The following is a 3,504-nucleotide window of genomic DNA, read 5'->3' as shown; positions in this document are numbered from 1 at the left end:
TCGTACGTCTATACTATATATAGTATATATATATATATATATATATATATATATAGTAATATATATATATATATATATATATATATATATATATGATTGATAAAGTTCCCTTCTACCGCGTATGTCCTATGGCTATATATCCTATCCTCTGTATATCTAGCAAAGCAGCGAATTGGAGCAAAACGTATATATATTCCCCCTCCACCACCCATGTTTCGTGTCTGACTTCGTCATGACTTGTGCTAACCAACCCACACAGCGGGATATTAGCAGTGTTTAGTACGTATATTGTCTGTTTGGAATATTTCATGTTTTATACTAACCCACGCACATAGCGGTATATATGCAGTGTTCAGTACTTATACTGTCGGTTTTGGACTATTTCATATCTGGTGCCCACCTACTCACACAGCGGGATTTATTCAGTGTTGAATATGTTTTTTGTCAGTGTTTAGTACGTATTTTATCAGTGTTTAATACGTGTAATGTCTGTATCTAAATGTCTCGTATCCTGTACCTACCTACCTGCACAGTGAGATTGAGTCGGCACTGGACAGGCACCCGTCATTAAAAGCCAATGTAGTCGCAGTGTCGGAGATCGCAGGCAACAAACAGCTGGTGGCCTACGTAGTGGCAGCAAAGGATGTCAACGCACTCGACATCCCTATGCTCAAGAACCATATAGAGACGTATGTGCTAAGTGCCTTTTGGGTTTGAGGAATTTAGGATTTAGGGTTTAAGCCATATAAAGACGTATGTGCTACGTGCTTGGTTTCTTACTTGTGTCATACGTTCCGATGCTGTTCGCTTTGTACTGTGCATGTCCGTATGTTTAATATACCCATGGTACTTCTTGTCCTTATTACTACTTGTACTTGTTACCATCTATCACTGTATATATATATATATATATAAGTATGTACATATCCATCTTATCTTCTTGTGGGCTGTTGTGGTTGTGACGAAGGGTGTGGAGCCACCCGACCTCGCTAAGCAGAAACGCATGTGGTGATGAATACACTATTTATTCCTACACTCATTTATACATGGATCCTCGAAATTGCACACTAGCTTGTTGCTTTCGTTCGCATAAGGTTGAGGTGTGCTTGCAGGGTCTTTGGGTGTTGGAGTGTGTGGTTTGTCAACAGAGGTATATGAAGCTTAACCATGAGCATATGAACTTGAACCACTCTGGTTACTCTTGTGCACAATGTCGTCCTGTAGTGCTGCTGTTTGTGTGCATGTGCAAGGCTATGGTTAAGTTAAATGAAGTGAAATCAGGCTTAAGTACCGTTGCGTACGGCTCGCCTGCTTGGCCTGGAGGTCTATATAACCGCGTCACTGGGTGTGTGTGCACCTGATAGTGCTACACTCTCGAGCCCTGTTATGCATGAACTCGTGATCCTCCCTCCTGCGTGTACATCGCGTGTTCTCCTTTAGTGTGACAGTGACAGGTGTACTGAACTTGCATCCGTTAGGATCAACCTTACTGCACAGTCCATGCATGTCAAGTGTGGTTCGTTCGCACGCAGCACGGGTACACATCTTGTGTACGCGGCAGTCCATTCTACCCACCACGGGGTGTATTCATATCACCCACCCTTCGTTCTCATTCCAACACTTGTATATATATCATACATTATCCTCTACTTTACCTACCTTCACTCTACCTGCCTACCCCCTTTTGTATTCATGTCACGTATGCCACTCACACACCCCCCCAAAAAAATCCCTATCCCCCCTCCCCGAACACAGGTGTTGCACCCCCTATATGGTACCGAGCATCTTCATCCAACTGGAAGGACTACCATTGCTGCCCAACGGAAAGGTCAACCGGAACGCACTGCCCAAACCAGAAGCAGCCCGCGCAGAGATGGCCGACCAGACGTTGCAAGGTATGGGGTGTATGGGGCACAGGCATTGGTACATGCATGACAAACACTGGGAAGTTCTGTACTATCACTTCCACATGCATGACAAACACTGGGAAGTTCTGTACTATCACTTCCACATGCATGACAAACACTGGGAAGTATTATACTATCACTTGTACATGCATGACAAACACTGCGAAGTTCTCTATCATCACTTGTACATGCATGACAAACACTTGGAAGTTCTGTACTATCACTTGTATATGCATGACAAACACTAGGAAGTTCTGTACTACCATGTGTACACGCATGGCAAACACTGGGAAGTATTTAGCTATCTACCACGGGCATTCTACCTAGGACTTCGTTGTTATACACGCATGCCTGCCAACCCCGGTTCGTTTTATTTCACCTGCTGTGTGCGTATTTTCTATATCGAGTATGTGATGCATACATGCCAAATACTGGTTCATGATAGGTTTTCTAGTCTACATATTAAGGAGACATCTATGCACACATACGCGTAGGCTCTTTTACTAGTATGTGTGCCGTTGACCTATCCCATCTGACTGGTGCATGCTTGCTTCGTCCGGCCGATGCGCTGATTAATTCCTGGTTATTTGTCCACCGTTGTAGAGCCGAGGAACCCTCACGAAAAGGCCATCCTCGACATGTGCCAGCAGCACTTGGGAATCCAGGGCATCTCCACCAATACAAATCTGTTCAGTATTGGTATGTTGTTATATTCTCGATCAAAGTAGGTTTATCTGTAGCATACACTATTATATATTGAAAGAACGTATTATTTTATTAACATAAAGTGCCATATATTAGAAGAAAGTACTACGTATCAAAACAAAGTGCTATGTGTTAAAACACAGTACTCTATATTAAAAGAAAGTGTTATATACTAAAAGAAAGTGCTATATATTAAAAAGCAAGTGCTGTGTTAAAACAAAGTACTCTATATTAAAAGAAAGTGTTTTATACTAAAAGAAGGTGCTATATATTAAAAAGGAAGTGCTGTGTTAAAACAAAGTACTCTATATTAAAAGAAAGTGCTATGTACTAAACGAAAGTGCGCTATATGGCTAATAATAGAAGGCAATACATACGTATCCGCGTTCTGTGGCTGTTCATGAATCACCTGTGTTATTGCCCATCTGATGTATAAGTTTGTCTGCTCACTCCTCTATGCGGTATGTTTCTTACCTACCTGATTTCTTTGCGTACTATTGTATCCTACTTTAAACTTATTACTTATCTACCTGCTCCCTTCTCACATTGTTGTGCTCAATAACGTACCTACCTGATTTCGCCGCTTACTGTCGTGTTATATTTTAAGGCTTATTCTTACCTCCCTTTATTCTATGCATTCTTTTGGATTCTCTTTCAGGTGGTGATTCGCTATTTGCCGTCAAACTACATAACTCTATTGAGGCGAAGTTCGACGCCAATGTAACAGTGGCGGATATTCTGAGCATGCAGACCATCATAGAAATAGCCGCAGAGGTCAAGTCACGCTGCGAAAGCGGTACGAAGCGCAAGATGTGCAATCTTACAATATATATATATATATATATATGTGTGTGTGTGTGTATATATATATATATATATTGTGTGTGTGTGT

General features: G+C 41.5%; 1 protein-coding gene across 1 annotated transcript in view; it reads left to right on the top strand.

Annotated features, from left to right (window-relative positions):
- Positions 1 to 533: 533 nt before the first annotated feature.
- The window catches only part of SARC_12909 (hypothetical protein), a gene marked incomplete at both ends in the record, with an annotated part of 4,464 nt that continues 1,493 nt past the window's right edge, over positions 534 to 3,504 (top strand). Inside the window, 4 exons of the mRNA XM_014292976.1 lie at positions 534 to 689; positions 1,756 to 1,895; positions 2,511 to 2,606; positions 3,271 to 3,408. Of these exons, the coding sequence (XP_014148451.1) occupies positions 534 to 689; positions 1,756 to 1,895; positions 2,511 to 2,606; positions 3,271 to 3,408 (530 nt within the window). The remainder of the gene's footprint in view (positions 690 to 1,755; positions 1,896 to 2,510; positions 2,607 to 3,270; positions 3,409 to 3,504) is intronic.

This window comes from Sphaeroforma arctica (assembly GCF_001186125.1).
Source record: "Sphaeroforma arctica JP610 unplaced genomic scaffold supercont1.2704, whole genome shotgun sequence".
NCBI lineage: Eukaryota > Ichthyosporea > Ichthyophonida > Sphaeroforma > Sphaeroforma arctica.
Note: the sequence above shows the minus strand (reverse complement) of the source record. Positions and strands in the feature narration are given on the sequence as shown.